Source organism: Sugiyamaella lignohabitans, chromosome A (genome assembly GCF_001640025.1).
Source record: "Sugiyamaella lignohabitans strain CBS 10342 chromosome A, complete sequence".
In the NCBI taxonomy this organism is placed as follows: domain Eukaryota; kingdom Fungi; phylum Ascomycota; class Dipodascomycetes; order Dipodascales; family Trichomonascaceae; genus Sugiyamaella; species Sugiyamaella lignohabitans.
The window spans coordinates 5,162,678-5,177,420 of record NC_031672.1 but is presented as its reverse complement, the minus strand read 5'-3'; the positions used below and the strand labels follow the sequence as shown (position 1 = coordinate 5,177,420).

Genomic DNA, 14,743 nt, shown 5'->3' with positions numbered 1-14,743 from the left:
TTTTTTTTTACTTGGCTGATTTCGAGACTCGGATCATAAATCACAATTTTTTTTTTTTTATTATCATAATGAATATCAGATTTCTGACGCACAGCCGGTTTTCCCCTTACCGCTATCCAGTTGCGGCAGCTTTGCGTCTTGCATAGTAAATGCATCCGCTGATCAGAAATTTTTTTTTCTGTACTACTACTATTGTCCATGTGGTTAGTTCACGTGGCTTCCGCATCAACACATATCCATCACAATACTGAGACAGAAATCGCCGAGTTTTGGTTCAACTGTTATTCATGCCAAAGCGGAAATTTGCGGAACGTTGCGGAATAGTGTTTGTCGACTTTAATCGCGTTTACAAAATTTATTCGACATTTTCCTTTACTTGGTTGTTCGGAATTATTAAATATTACCCTCGGGGGGTTTTTTTTTGTTATTATGAGTACTTTTAATTTGTGTTGGGAGAGGATATTTTACCTAATCCAGTTACTAGATTATGCCCAAAAGACCATACCCATTTCTCATTTTTCCTCCTGTAGCCCGCCCATCCAACCATAAGTATACATTCCATTTCCTACACAATCGCTGCCAGGACTTCCTAAATATGCACTTGTAACCAGCCAAATTGCCTGTTTGGGCCTGTTATTGCGTGGACTAACAGATTAGTTTATCTTTGCGCGCCTGTATCCCTGCGGCAGCCACCCCAACCCACGGTATTATCTTATCAGTAGGGAAAAGCAGGGGGTTTATTATTATCTCATCACACCAAAAGATCAGAAAACAAAAAAAATCCCCAACCGCCAAAAAAAGGGGTTTTAGTTGTTTAATTTATTGGGTTTTTTAGACATTTGTTCACAAGTCCATTAATTTAATAGCTCTTTTTTGCTTGATTTGCTTTATTTTGGTTGGTTTTGTCCTTTTATTTTTATTCTTTTTTTTTAATTATTTGTTTGGTGGTTTTGGTTTATTTTTAGGTCTGTTAACATTTGATTGAATCATGAACTCATTGTCTCCCGCTCAAATTGACGCGTTGCTGTATATGAAGCAAGACCAAGTTTCGTCGCCAGCTATTTCAGAACCAGAGATTTTTATAATGGATCAAAATTCCAATTCCAAACGTCATTCTGCCTCCTCAGACTCTCAGAACGACGAAGACAGTTCTATTGCTATGTTGTCCCCTCCATTGTCTCCATATCCTACGAAGGCATATATTGCCCCTGTATTCCAGGTGAGCGAGAAAGAAGGTTCAATTGCTAGACCATTATCTCGCTCTGAACTGATCAAGCCTTCATCAAGCTCTATTCCTTCAGTGTTTGATGCTGCTCCTGTTGTCAGATCTGGCTTCAAGTCTAAGAGATCATCTCTTAAGAAGAGCTCTTCTGCTATTCCTAGAAGTTCTCACAACCCATACAAGGTTGCTAAGCATGATCCTAAGAACCCCCTGATCAGCAGTGCATGGTCATCGTTTCAAAATGATCCTGTAGGATACTTCAGGAGAGAGCGTGCTTACTTGGATCTGTATCCAGTTAATGGTCCTACTTGGTCCAATTATGTTTCTGTTGAGCCTATTAATCTGCCTAGTGCTCTTTTATTGAGAAGTTCTGCTGGTAGTAGTTCCAGAGCCAACCGATCGCGTGCTTCAAGTGCTCGTCGTAGAAACGACTACAGTTCTGACAGCGATGCTTCTAGTATGGTTACTCGAAGCTCTATGCGTGCTGCTGGCAACAATTCAAGCACTGCTGTTCCTAAGGTGTCGTACTCTGATTATAGCGATAGTGGAGTTTCAACACCTCTTCCTGCACCAACTCCAAGAAGACCAGTGAGCAGAGCACCATCATCGAGCCGATCTTCAACTCCATCTCGAGTCCATGATCTGTCATTGTCTCAAATTACAGACTACTCACCTTCTCCTGATACATTACCTCCTGGCAAGTCTTTGCGTGCCGAGTGGAAAGGCGCCCCCATGGATCTGTCAGACGATCCCAATGTACACTTATTGCACCCTGCCGAGGTTCACCTTGCATCTGTCTTGCGACTACCAGGAGACTTGTACCTCGACTCGAAGAAGCGTCTTTTTGCTGAGAAAGTTCACCGCATGCGACAAGGACTGCCGTTCCGCAGAACTGACTCTCAAAAGGCGTGTCGCATCGATGTCAACAAGGCATCCAGACTCTTCTCTGCATTTGAAAAAGTCGGCTGGTTGGAAGACCACCACTTCAAGAGATTTCTTTAGATTCCATTGTTTTCTCCCTCCTGTTTAATTTATTTGTGACGATCTGGCATCATTGTATTTTTTTTTTATTATTTTTTTTGTTGTTGTTCTTTGGTTTGGGTTAACTGTTTGAACAGTATTGGACTCCTCTCGCAGCTGTTGTTCAGTACTGCTACTGCTACTTTACTATTATTATTACTATTATGACTTCGGGTTTTTTATGTTGTGTTCGGGTATTTATTTGTGGTTTTTATTGTGTTTTTTATTGTGTTTTTGGGTATCGGTTTATAGCATGTGTATTATTGTATACAATCATCACTTTCTAGCTTCTCGCCGTCTGCCTCCGGCGGCTGGGGCTGCGCCCCAGACCCCCCAGCTCCTCTCGCTGCGCTCGAGTCGTTGCGTCGACGGTCCCAGTAGTCTCCTGCGAAGCAGGAGCTACGGGGTCTGGGGCAGAGCCCCAGCCGCCGGAGGCAGTCCGGGGACCCTATGCAGGGTCCACCTCAGGGTCCAGTGGCCATGCAGGCCCCAATGGGAGCACACTATTACCACAGTCTGTTTATGAGTTAGCATCGCCAGATTCGACCCCAATGGCCCCAGTGGAGGTCAGTGGAGCCCTGACTGTGCTGAACCGAGTGGTGGACCAGGGGAGACCCGCGCGGCTGGTGATGATTTATAAATGAAAGTTCGTGATCCAAGCTCGATGTTGTACAAGTGACACGATGGCGCCAGCGAAAAAGAGCAAAATCGTCGTGCTACGGGTTCCGGGCGACTTTCTGAGGACGGTGCCGGCCACGCCGACACACTCAAGAGTGAAAAATGCCCTAGCAGGAAACCTGGCGTCGTCGCCGACGCCGGGAGGGACGCCAGAACCGAAAGCGTCGAAGAGCAAAGGTGGTCCTGGCAAGAGAAAAGGTCCAAAAGGAAGCGCTGCTGGGGCTGATGGCAGTGGCAGTAGTCGGGCATTACAGGCTCCTTCCTCGCCATACGGTGGTGACGACCATGTAGGAACTCCCAAACCTTCGGGATCTGGTGGTCCCGGTCCTAAGACCGCAATGGCTGCGACTGTAGCTGGTGTGAAAGCTCTTGATAGGTCGGGAAAACCATGTCGGCGGTGGACAAAAAAAGAAGTACAGATTTCATCTTTTACAGGTGTGAGGTACGCTCTTGGAGTATGGACTGGTGAGCCCGACAAAGATATGTCTGATAAAGACAAGACAGGCGATGCTAAGAGTAATAAGGCATCGAATAAATCATCATCCAATAAAGATAATAGTGAAACTACTGGGAAATCAAAAGACACAACTGACAAAGGCGATGCAAGAGATACCGGCAAACATGCTGGCAAGGAAAATAATGATCCGAACAAACCAACCAGTGACGTGAATACTGATGACAAGACACGGGCTGATGATGCTAGTGGGTCGAATACTGAACCACCAACATCTGAAAAGACAGATACCACAGCTGTTAAACTTGAACAGGTGGCGACCTGATAACCCTGTCGAGCATAGGCCTCTGATCTGCTGACTGAGCTACTATTGATACACATTTGCTGTGATCCCAAATACAGCAATATTAAAAACATCTGAAAAATATCTGAAGTGTTCTCGTCACTGCAAGCCAAACTTCCCATCGACTTTTTACATAAAAACCATCCGATTATTAGGTCGACTTTCATCAGTTTGACTCTGTATTCTCGTCAGATGCCGGCATCCAATTCATTGCCAAGTCAGACCCAGAGGGTCGTCAATTCTATTTATTATTTGGGTATAAATAAGTACTGAGCAGTACATATATAAATATAAAACCACCGTACTGAAATCGCATAACGTACTTGATTCGTCCATCTTAAATGCCCACTGTCTGTCTGGATCAAATCCAGATTTATAACAGGACAAGCATAAGAGCATATATCTCAGATAGTGAGACTTAAGCACTACCACCTTCTCCATGCGATCTGAGCAGCACACGACGCTTGTACTCGGCAGGATCACGGTCCCATAAACTAGCAGCCTCGGCATTGAGAGGCGAGCTGTTATTGGGTTCACCAAGCAGCGACTGAAGAGACAATAGAATGGTCTGAACGTTATAAATAGCCGACCACTTCTCCTTAAGAATATCTAGACAAATGTTTCCTGCCATATCGATATTAGGGTGCCACATAGGACTGATGAACTTCAAAGTGGGCGCCACAAACGGATACTTCTGAGGAAAGTGCAGCGAGATCTTGAAACTCAGACCCTCATAAGGCGTGCCCTCGGGTCCGTCAATAGTACCTGTCCATTGCAACAGGTTCGAGTCCGACTCGGGAAACGCCGAGATTCCTGGTGTTTGCGACATCTGCGTTTATCAGTTAGTTACCGGTGTTCTGGGGGGTGGGGCCTGCCTCCGGCGGCTGGGGCTCCGCCCCAGACCCTGGTTGCTCCTCTCGCTTCGCTCGAGTCGTTGCGTCGACGGTCGCAGCAGTCTCCTGCGAAGCAGGAGCTACGGGGTCTGGGGCAGCGCCCCAGCCGCCGGAGGCATGTGACCCTCCAGGAAATACTCACCATCAGTTGCATGAGCTCGCTCTGAAGACGTTTGGTGACCGAGTGTCCATCGGGAACTTGGACTGTGGAGGCGCCCAGTTTGGACGATACAGCCTGAGGGGCTACGTTTTGTGCGTCGGAGGAAGCCATTTTGTGTTAGCAAACTGAAAGCAAACTGTTTAGTAATGAAAAACTTGAACGTGTAAAATCGTGGGAAGTATTGTGAAGTGAATATGGGACGAGAATCCTGTCTAGCTAATCAAATCAAATCAAATCAAAGAAAAAGATATTGACTAGAGAATAAGAAGTTAGGTTCGCAACAGGACACAGCTCGGTACTTTATATATATAGCCAGACGGTCGTTGCAGGGAGACCATGAACTATGCGGACAGTATGAGCTCTAGGTAAATGGCGGGGTTCTGGTCCGTGTATCTCAGCTATGCTAATATTGACCTTGTTTTCACTTTATCGGTGGTTTACAGATACACCAGAATCAGGATGCAATGTAAAACAGATGCAAAATCAAAATAAATAAACTCTCTCCCTCGTTCTCCCAGCGTGATCTGCCAGGACACTCCTCGACCTCCTCGCTGATGTAACCACGGAAACAAAGGACCGCGCCGCGCTCCAGAGTGATATTACCTGTTCTGGAAATTCATACACAAGCTCCCGTGCGGCGCCTTCCCCACTGTCATGGTTCCTGCTTCCCGATAGCTTATCCGTTATCCCCGGCGTCTACCGATTACCTCCACATGTCAGCCGTCCTGCCGCTCTCCAACATCGCTTCAAATGTATCTCAGTCTTTGTCTGTTCCTGTTTGAATTGTATTAATTATGTATAGTATAGGTCTCTAAACTTATTAATTCATTCATTTTGTCTGTTCCGCACCAGTCTTATAGTACTGGTGACTTGCATTTCTCTTCCTTATTCCTGGAATGTGTTGATATTAATACTCTGCCACGTTATATTACTGCTTATCGTCAACATTTTCAAATCATTTACCTATCCCATCTGATCTTAGTATGCAAATACTTCTTCGTTCAGCCCCTGAAGCCACCTCTCAACTATGGCTTCAACAACCCTCTGATTCTCCAACATGTATGAAGTAGTGATAATTAAGACCATGGATCACTCCAAAGGCATCTTTCTCGATTACAGAGACTTCGTGATGACCTGTGGCTATTTGTTACTTTGACTTATTGATTTATTAATAGTTCGCAAAATTTCAGACTGTGTCTTGAGCTGACTCGTAATATCTTGAAGTACTATCGTATTGACGGCTATTAAAAATACTGCAATAAGCATGAGAGCAACGATACTTAGTGCACCTTTGTGAAGACCTCCAGGTCTTTTAACATTATCCATTTTGTATGTTATTGATTGCTTTATCAAGCTAATTTATTTCACAATAACAACAACCTGTGTAATAAATGATATTTATCCAAATTTACTTGTGACGGCCGTGCATCTTCGGAAACACTGACACCCGCCGCCAACGCCGCACAAGCCACTCCACGATTTACGACCGAGATAAATCTCCAAATTATAGCTCGAAAAACAGGGTCCTGCTACACCCACCGGGCCCCTTACGGGCTGTATATAACATTTTGCACCCTAAAACCCCTCCGGGAGGGTGAAGGACTGCCTCCGGCGGCTGGGGCTCCGCCCCAGACCCTGGTTGCTCCTGCTTCGCAGGAGTTTGCGAGGGGACCGGAGACGGAACGACTCGAGCGCAGCGATAGGAGCAACCAGGGTCGCCGCCGGAAGCAGGCTATTGTTACCAGAATAGAAACAGGGTCGTGAAAAGGACGGCGGGATCGAAGTCTCGTGGCCTGCGATCGTGGATCGGGTGTGTCCGGTTTCAGGCTCATGCCCCTCAATGCTTCCGGTTATATTCCTTAACTGCCTCCTTCCACTTCGGATTCTTCTTCAATTCCTACGGTTCCTTCCCCTTTGTTGGATTCTTACCAGGTTCCCACTACAACTTCAGTTCCCAGTTCAATTCCCACTGTTGTTCAACATACATATTCCTCTTCTGGTCCCCCTGGTCCCCCTGGTCCACCTCAGTCTCCTGACTCTCCTGATGCTCACCGTCATGCTCTTTCACACTCCGCATTACCTAAGCCATCTCAGTCTTTATCTGTTCCACAGCAGTCTTATAGTACTGGTGACTCGCTTAAGATTCCTCTTCTTCGTTCCGGGAATGGTGATATTAATACTCTGCCACGTTATATTACTGCTTATCGTCAACATTTTCAGCCATTGCCTATCCCATCCCATCTGATCTTAGTATGCAAATACTTCTTCGTTCAGTCCCTGAAGCCACCTCTCAACTATGGCTTCAACAACCCTCTGATTCTTAAACATCACTCCAAATGCATCTTTTCTCGATTACAGAGACTTCGTGATGGCCTATGGCTAATTTGTACTTTGGCTTATTGATTTATTAATATTTCGCAAAATTTCAGACTGTGCCTTGAGCTGACTCGTAATATCTTGAAGTACTACCGTCTGGAGGATTATTAAAACTAATGCAAAAAACATGAAAGCAGCGATACTTTGTGCGCCTTTGTCAAGACCTCTAGGTCTTTTAACATCATCCATTTTGTATGTTATTGATTGCTTTATCAAGCTAATTTATTTCACAGTAACAACAAACCTGTGTAATAAATGATATTTATCCAATTTACTTAGGACGGCCGTGCATCTTCGGAAACCACACCTGACTCCCGCCGCCCGCGCCGCCCATGCCGCACAAGCCACTCCACGATCACAACCGAGATAATCTCCAAATCATAACTCAAAATACAGGGTCCTGCACAACCCACCGGGCTCATTACGGGCTGTATATAATATTTTGCTCCCTAAAATCCCTCTGGGAGGGTGGGGGACTGCCTCCGGCGGCTGGGGCTTCGCCCCAGAATCTGGTTGCTCCTACTTCGCAGCAGTTTGTGAGGGGACCGGAGACGGAACGACTCGAGCGCAGCGAGAGGAGCAACCAGGGTCTGGGGCGGAGCCCCAGCCGCCGGAGGCACACCCCCTCCCGTGGTACCAGGCCCTTGTTACCAGAATAGAAACAGGGTCGTGAAGAGGATGGTGGGATCGGAGGTCTCGTGGCCCGCGATCGTGGATCGGGTGTGTCCGGTTTCAGGGTCGTGAATGCTGTTGGTGGCCCGATGTTGCTCCTGTATGGCCGGTTCTTATCTTGCGTCAGACAGATTGATGCAAGTGAGGGTGGGCAGTGTTGGTCGCCTGAGTCGCCTGTTTGACCTAGGTCGGTTAAATAGCGTTGCATCATGTCGTTTCTTTGTCTGGAGCGGCGAGGGCGTTTTTAGTGGGTATGTGGAACTTGCTGTCTACAGTTTAAAGTTTAGTGGGCAAGCTGCAACCAACGAGGCAGGCACCACGAACCTGACAGGCATCAACCCAAACTCTAAATGGTGGGCAGCGCCCATGATCCGGGTATTTTCCCTATTCAGCCGCCGACCGGAGTCCACCTGACTGGTCCATGCCAATCAGCACCCCGTTTCTTTTACTGGCTCTCCTTTTTCTTGCTTTCTTGGTCGTCCAAACGTGTATATCTATCGATCCAGAACTTGGCATATGAGGTGCTCGGTCTGAAACAGCCTGTCAGCCTGTCAGCCTGTCTGGATATAACCGGACAATACAGCCGGCAACACGCATGATATACTTTCATATAAAATTTAAGTTTGCTGTTAAAAAACGCCTTAAAATGCCATATGCCATACTAGGCATTGGATTATCTGAAACCACCTGGCAGCCGCCATTTTTTTTTTTTGTTTTCTTTTCTGGGGTTTCGCACACTCTCCTTTCCTGATAACTGCCGCTATCACGCATTGTTCTTCTTCGAGCCCTGCATCCATATTAGCCAAGAAAACGTTTCCTCTCGCTGCAGCCCAGTTCGGGCCACCAACAGACGAGCTGCCCGCCCTGGCCACCCCCTCACGGGCTTCTTTTCTGGCAACATCGCCAGTTGCAGGCGGCGTCACACGGGACCAGTTGGGGTGGGTGCTGCCTCCGGCGGCTGGGGCTCCGCCCCAGACCCGGGTTGCTCCTCTCGCTGCGCTCGAGTCGTTGCGTCCACAGCCCCTTCGCGAAAACTCCTGCGAAGCAGGAGCCACGGGGTCTGGGACAGCGCCCCAGCCGCCAGAGGCAGTCAAAGGTCCCCGTGAAAAAACTCCTGCGAAGCAGGAGCAACCAGGGTCTGGGGCGGAGCCCCAGCCGCCGGAGGCAGGCTAGGGCCGTGTGCGTGTGATGCGAAATAGTGTATTAATTAAAAATCGTGAAGTATTCATGAGAAATTATAATAAAAATAATATAGGGATTCAGTGGACCGGGTGGTGGGCGTGGTGTGGTGTTAGAACGTAATGTACATTAGCTTTGCCGCTCGGAATGGCAGTTGCACTGGCTGCTGTAGTAGTAATAGTAATAGTTGTAGTTGTAGTGGTAGTTGTAATAGAGGTGGCAGTGGTGTAACATTTGTAGTTAGTGTAATAGTGGTGTCATAGATGTAGTTGTGGTGGCGGTGGTTGTGATGGTGGTTATAGAAGATGTGGTGTTGGTTTACTTGTCGTCGTGAGAGGTCGACTTTTGTCTGGTCCACTTAGCCCATCGGAGACCACAGGCGTTGCAGAGTGTTTTGGGTCCCTTGGGTCCCTTTCTCCACTCAGGCGACTCCTTGACTCCACACTCGGTGCACACGTACAGCATCATGTCGTCTCTGTTTTGCTGCTTGCTCTTTCGGCGCGTCTTGTTGATGAGGTTGGATGACGCCATGTTCGGCAGAGTCGACATTGATGGTGGTTTAGACAGCTTTCTTGTCTTGGCCAGACTGTTTACATTGGCTTTACGGACCGCCTGTCCGTTAAGATAACCGCCATCAACAGGCGACTTTTTCACCGACATGGAATAGCCCGAGAAATCAATGTGGCTGTGGTTGCCGCCAGCGGCATTTGCTGATGACGAAACACCTGCTTGGTGGTACGGTTGGTATCGAACAGGAGCATTGACGTCAAACAGTCCGGGAAGTGAGTATGATTTGGCTCGTGCTTGTGCTGCCGAATCGACAAAATACGAGGCACTCGGACTGTATGTAGTTTTTGGTAGTGTATGCATGTTAGAGGCTGAAGTGGGTGTTGACGAAGACGAACCGGTACTTGCTCCTGAATTAGGAACAAAAAAGTTGGGCGATACAAGCTCGCTATTAGCCACATTGTCCCAGTAACTGTGGTTCTCCATATTGGCCGACTGGTTCATCGAATTCAGCGTCGAGTCGTCCTTAACGGGGTAATAATCGTTAGGAGCGGCTCTTGGCGACTTCAGTTCTTCCATAATCGTTGAATCATTACCCATATCAAAGTATGAATATGATCGCATACCTGAATAGCCATAAGGATATGCACCTGAACCAGTGGCTGCTGTTGCTGAAAGTGGTGGACCGTCAATATTCCAGTTTGTCGAGTCGTCAAACGATACAAGTGACGGAGTGGCCGAAGGTGGTGGATTAAGACCACTGAGTAAAGAGGATGACGACGATGAGTGCGAAATATCTTCTTCATATGGAGAAATGGTCGATGTATAGCCATTAGTAGCAACCGACAACGGTGATTGGTCATACAAAGAAACTGATGCTGCATCAAGAGGCGTCATAGAAACCATACCATTTGACGAAGAGGTGGAATTAGTAGCAGCAGTAGCAGGACCGGATCGGATTTGTTGGTGTTCATTATATTCAAGCTTAGCAGGAGCTTGATTAAGAACAAGACCCTTTTGCATGCGAGAAGCCTGGCGTCTCGACCAAATACTTTCATTAGATGAACTGGTGGGACTAGGAGGTCCATTGCTTTGGTTGTGATGATTATTAGTAGCTGGTTTGGAAATTAGAACCATACCTTGACCCATGCCTTGATATCCATCAACCTCTTCGTTGGATGGACGACCAAACCCTTCATACACTCTGTATTGATTAGCAGCAAACTTGAGTCGATAAATCATTTGCAGCGAAGTACCATTGGAAACAATGGCACTCATAGACGAGATAAACTGATCCAAATCGTCGGGATGGATATAATCCATGATGGAACTTCCGGCAATGTCGTTAGGGTATGAGCCAAGGAAGGTGGTGGACGATGGACTAACATACAGAATGGTTCCTAAAGGAGACAGAATGCACACAAGACTATTATCATCAGCCAAGCGAGCAGAACCAGCGCCAGCTGTGGCCAAAGAAGTTGATGAATTAGAACTGCTATTAGCAGCAGCGGCCGCAGCGGCAGCAGCAGCTTGTGCTGCTGCTGAAGCTGCTGAGTTTGTGCCAGTAGCAGAATTACCACTCGACCCAGATCCTGAATGAGGACTGTGTAAAGTAGGAATATCCACTCGAGATGGGTTTCTGGATCTCTCTGGAGTAGGAGGAGCCATTCTAGTAGTAGAAGGAGTGGAAGAAGGAGAAGCATTAGCAGCTACAGCGGCAGCAGCTGCTGCTGCAACTGATACCTGACCACCAGCACCAGCACCATGTCTCTTGTCATAAACCATTCCCTCGGGATAAGAGTTGGGGGAAATAGGTTGGTTTACAACTTGAGGTTGATGCTGTGGGTGTTGTTGTGAGGAGTACTGTTGATAATGCTGAAACTGGGTTTGTCCGTGTTGTTGGAGATGTGGTTGTTGTTGTTGTTGATGATTCTGTTGTTGTTGGTGTTGTTGATGCTGGTGTTGTTGGTGCTGTTGCTGGTGTTGTTGATCCGGGTATGAGGCCATGGGACTCTGCATGGAAGACATAGCAAAATCATGAGAGCTAAAAGTAGCTGGCAGTAAAGTAGAATCCAACACTGCTTGCATTGTGAATAGCGAAAGATAAAATAAAATAAAGGTTCACAAACAGCCACCAATAAAAATTGATATAAAGAGTAAAAAAAAAAAAGCTCAGACAAAAGCTTATCCTTATAACCAAAGCAGTGCACTAAGAGAGCACTAGTGCAATATTAATAAAACGAAAACGTCAAAAAACTCGGTAAATCCAAAGTTTGAAAATCAAGGTTACGACAAGGTTAAGAATGACAACAACCAAAATTAGAGTTCACACTTTAGTAGGAGCTTGAACCTTAAAAATGATAGACAAAGTGCGATAACTCACACAGGTGACAGGCGTGCGTAAGAGGCGAGCGAAGGTTGACGAGTTAGGCCAGGCGGGGGGATGCTGACAATGGTACCGGGGCAAGCCAAAGTTAAAAATACGAGGGAAAGGAAAAAAATGGAAAATCTATCAATTGGTTAGAATGTGTTGTGTGGGCCGAAGCGGATAGCAACTAGGTTATAGGCGGGTATGTAGGAAGCAGGCTTTTTTTTACAAACGAACTGAAGAAAAGATGATAAAAGCCTGACTATCAAACTACAAGCAATAGTGATTGGAGATAGAGTCCAGTAGCGAACTATCAGGATACCACCAATAACAAGCCAGTCAATATAACAACTCTGTGCTCTGCAGCTACTGCTACAGCCAGTAACTGACTCACTGCAAGTTGACCACTAAACAGACTGATTGGCTCTGGTTCATTTACTCTCAACTCCTCTCACACACTTTCTCAATCCCTCATTCAATCAATCAATCAATTAATCACTCACTAACTTCCACACTCACTTGCTACTCACACCCACAATCACCTCTGCTCACCCACTCTAACTTACTGCTCAGAAATCCCTGGCTAATTATAATCCCTGTTGTAGAACCCTGTTGAAAAACCCTGGCCAGAATGAACCACCACTTCTTTTTTTGTTACTTGTAGAGTCTATTCGTCGATGATTATAACAAATATTAATATTATTCCAGTCAATCAAGCTAATATCGGGCAGACTATGAATAAAAATTAACAACGCTCAAACACAAGCGCTACCAAAATACTAAGGTTAAACAAAAAAAAACCCCAGTTAGAAGTTAATCCAAAAAGTAAAAATAAAAATTAAAACAAAAAAAAATTAAAAAAAGCTTTGAACTCAAATAGTCAAAGTCAAAATTGAAAATAATGAATTCGATCAATAATTCATGAATCAATCTGGGGGTGCTGGTCATTAATTATATATATACAATTACCTATAAGGGAGGGACCGAATCACAAAACAAGCCAAGCAGACCTGCCTGTAACGCTTGAGGCAGGGAGGGAGGCAGATATGCCGGTAGTCAAGCAGGAAAGCAGAATAGGCAGGCAGCAGAAGCAGCAGCACAAGCAGCAGCATAAGCACAAGCACAAGCACAAGCATAAGCACATCAGCAAAAAGCATCAACCAAAAGCATCAACATCACCCGGCAGCAGCAGCAGCAGCAGCAGCAGCACAACCAACACCTCCACCAACCACTTCTAGCAGAAAACAGAAGTATCAGCAGCAGCTTCTCCATTATCAGCAAGTAGAATATGCCCCTCTCTGCCGCCTTCTCCCCTCCCTTCCCTTTCTCTCCCCTCTCTTTCCCCCCTTCCTTCCCCCTCGTCCTTCCCTTCCCTTCCCCCTCATGCTTTCCTCTTCCTTTCCTGCCCCTCGCATCCCCTCTATGTTCCATTACTCCCCCATATATGCACGACAAAACAGGGACTATTTCCCCCCCTCCCCTCGTCCCAGTGCTTGTTTCTTTTGCAGTAACAGGGTGCACATCTGAGTGCAGGTCCGGGTGCAGCCTGCATAGTCGGGGGTCTGTTCCTGGTGCTACTCAGGTTAATGTTGTTGCCCTGCTGTGCCCTGCCTGCAGCCTGGGCAGCTTCTTTTTACCTGGATCTCCCTGCAGCCGGCGCCTGGTTCTACTGTGGTCGGTGCGTGCTACTCTCCCACTTTCTTTTTCTCAATAGTTTCTTTTCTAGCTTGTGTTGCACCGTGCATACTATAAACTCGGTTCTTTTTTGTGCATCTCCCCCGCAAAAGCAATTCCAATACAAAATCCTCCCTCCCTGCAGCGAAAAGCAATGCCTCTTGTATTGTCTTAATTAAGACTGACCGAGGCAGCAACCACCCCAGTTGGCTGGATGGACAGTGCTTTTTTGGGCCATGCACTCCCTTTCTTGGCTTTGGCCCCCGCCGGGGTGGGGTCCTGGTCTGCTGGGTGCTGGCGCTGCCTCCGGCGGCTGGGGCTCCGCCCCAGACCCTGGTTGCTCCTCTCGCTTCGCTCGAGTCGGGCGTGGAGCGGTGGAAGGGAAGGGGGAGGGAAGGAGGGGGGGAGAGGGAAGAGCGTCGTGGTTGGTCTGCAGGTGACGCTGAGAGAATGCCGGCCCGGGACATGCTCGTGCCGCAACCGTGCTGCTGGCTCGCTGCTCGCTGCTGGTCGCTGCTTCCTCACTCGCTCGCTCACCCCGTATACGCTGAAGCGGCCCCCAAATGGCCACCATGGGAATCAGCCAATTTATTGCCTGATACCGCAGCCCCGGGTCACTCCTGGAACGTGACATGCACATCACCACCACCACCACCACCTAGCACCTCGCACCTCGTCCGCCCGCCAAAAAACACACACCACCACCCAACGCCCGCCAGCGGCCCCCTCCCAGCCGAGGCCACCCCCACGCCCGACTCGAGCGTAGCGAGAGGAGCAACCAGGGTCTGGGGCGGAGCCCCAGCCGCTGGAGGCACTCCCCGGTCCTAGCATACGGTATGCAGGTGCTTTACGGGGGTCTATACGGGGGGTATCCCTTTGTGCCTCCGGCGGCTGGAGCACCGCCCCAGACCCGGGTTGCTCCTGCTTCGCAGGAGTCACTGGTTTCCACCACGTAACGACTCGAGCGAAGCGAGAGGAGCCACGGGGTCTGGGGCAGAGCCCCAGCCGCCGGAGGCACCCCGCCCGCCAGTGGCCTACCACAACTGTAGCAGCAGAAGCGCCCCGTTTTGGGAGGCCCGTGTCGGTCGGCTGATAACGAGCCAGCGACCGGCGCTGTACGCTACAAAAAGGGTCTGCCTGCGCGCTAGAACCAGGCTGTTCCGAACTAATGGCACCGTCCAGCGATCCTTGGAAAAG

General features: G+C 47.9%; 4 protein-coding genes across 4 annotated transcripts; 2 read left to right on the top strand and 2 right to left on the bottom strand.

Moving 5' to 3' along the window:
• Positions 1 to 988: 988 nt before the first annotated feature.
• Positions 989 to 2,224, top strand: AWJ20_1697 (uncharacterized protein; the record flags this gene model as incomplete). The annotated part of the gene is made up of 1 exon (XM_018878596.1): positions 989 to 2,224. The coding sequence occupies one exon, from the start codon at positions 989 to 991 to the stop codon at positions 2,222 to 2,224; it is 1,236 nt and encodes a 411-aa protein (XP_018735884.1).
• Positions 2,225 to 2,925: 701 nt separating this feature from the next.
• Positions 2,926 to 3,699, top strand: AWJ20_1696 (uncharacterized protein; the record flags this gene model as incomplete). The annotated part of the gene is made up of 1 exon (XM_018878595.1): positions 2,926 to 3,699. One exon carries the CDS (start codon positions 2,926 to 2,928, stop codon positions 3,697 to 3,699), a length of 774 nt encoding a protein of 257 aa, XP_018735883.1.
• Positions 3,700 to 4,135: 436 nt separating this feature from the next.
• Positions 4,136 to 4,546, bottom strand: UBC11 (putative E2 ubiquitin-protein ligase UBC11; the record flags this gene model as incomplete). The annotated part of the gene is made up of 1 exon (XM_018878594.1): positions 4,136 to 4,546. The coding sequence occupies one exon, from the start codon at positions 4,544 to 4,546 to the stop codon at positions 4,136 to 4,138; it is 411 nt and encodes a 136-aa protein (XP_018735882.1).
• Positions 4,547 to 9,315: 4,769 nt separating this feature from the next.
• GAT2 (Gat2p) lies at positions 9,316 to 11,592 on the bottom strand (the record flags this gene model as incomplete). The annotated part of the gene is made up of 1 exon (XM_018878593.1): positions 9,316 to 11,592. The coding sequence occupies one exon, from the start codon at positions 11,590 to 11,592 to the stop codon at positions 9,316 to 9,318; it is 2,277 nt and encodes a 758-aa protein (XP_018735881.1).
• Between the last annotated feature and the right edge of the window lie 3,151 nt (positions 11,593 to 14,743).